This window comes from Olea europaea, unplaced genomic scaffold (assembly GCF_002742605.1).
Source record: "Olea europaea var. sylvestris unplaced genomic scaffold, O_europaea_v1 scaffold39177, whole genome shotgun sequence".
Lineage (NCBI taxonomy): Eukaryota > Viridiplantae > Streptophyta > Magnoliopsida > Lamiales > Oleaceae > Olea > Olea europaea.
The window spans coordinates 1-1,079 of NW_019258692.1; the positions used below are offsets into that span (position 1 = coordinate 1).

The window sequence follows — 1,079 nt, forward strand, 5'->3', positions numbered from 1 at the left end:
GAAAAAGTTTCCGTGAAGGCTAGCAGTCTTAGTGAACTTGATTCCATGACCCAAACCATTGCTTTGCTAAGTGATGCCTATGGTGCAGAAGGAGAACTTGGCATTGTCGTATCTGAGAAGTTTATGGAACATGATGCTTATTCTATGTTTGATGCCTTGATGAGTGGGGCTGGTGGAGCTGTTGCCATGGCCGATTTTTTCTCTACTCCTTTTGGGACTTCCCATAACGTGTTCCCTCCTGTAATTGAAGCTTCTTCCGCACTCTATCATTTGCTTTCCGTTGTTGATTTGCCTCTTCATAATCATCTTGTTGAGCTAGGCATTGAGCCCCAGTATTTTGCCCTTCGCTGGCTAAGGCTCCTATTTGGTCGTGAATTTTCACTTGAAGTTCTTTTGGTGATCTGGGATGAAATTTTCTCTCGTGAAAATAACATTTTTAAGAAACCAGCTGATAATGATGCTGAGTCCAACTTTGGAGTTCTCGATTCACCTAGGGGTGCATTCATTTCCGCTATGGCAGTTTCAATGATACTTTATTTGCGGTCTTCTTTGCTTGCATCAGAGAATGCTACCACCTGTCTTCAGAGATTGTTGAATTTTCCAGACGATGTAAATCTTGTTAAGCTGACAGAAAAGGCAAAATCTTTGCAGATTCTGGCAGTAGATGAAAATAACTCAACCTCCCTGCCGTATCATCAGTGGTTGCATGAAGGGAGTAAATTAGGGATTACTAGGGCTCATAGCCTTTCCTTAGATTCAACTTCTCCTAGAACTCCACTGAATATAGTACCCGAGAGCTACTGGGAAGAGAAGTGGAGAGTTTTTCACAAGGAAGAAGATAACAAGCAACATGATGTCGAAAAACAAGTTCCAAACCACAGAAAGGGTTGGTCAGAGAAAGTAAGATTGCGCCTGTCTAGAACTGAATCTGACCCATCACCATCTAAGGTTGACAGAAAAAAAGCCCCCAAGCCATCTGTTAGGAGAAATTTGTTGGAAGATCTCGTACGGCAGCTTGGATTGGATGAAGATGCAGATATAATACAGTGCAATGAAGATATCAATTATGATCCAGTTGA

At 42.0% G+C, this 1,079-nt stretch overlaps 1 protein-coding gene across 1 annotated transcript; it reads left to right on the forward strand.

Moving 5' to 3' along the window:
- Positions 1–3: 3 nt before the first annotated feature.
- Positions 4–1,074, forward strand: LOC111387119 (TBC1 domain family member 5 homolog A-like; the record flags this gene model as incomplete). The annotated part of the gene is made up of 1 exon (XM_023011637.1): positions 4–1,074. A coding segment is annotated over one exon (1,071 nt), but the record flags the coding sequence as incomplete, so codon positions are not given.
- Positions 1,075–1,079: the final 5 nt, after the last annotated feature.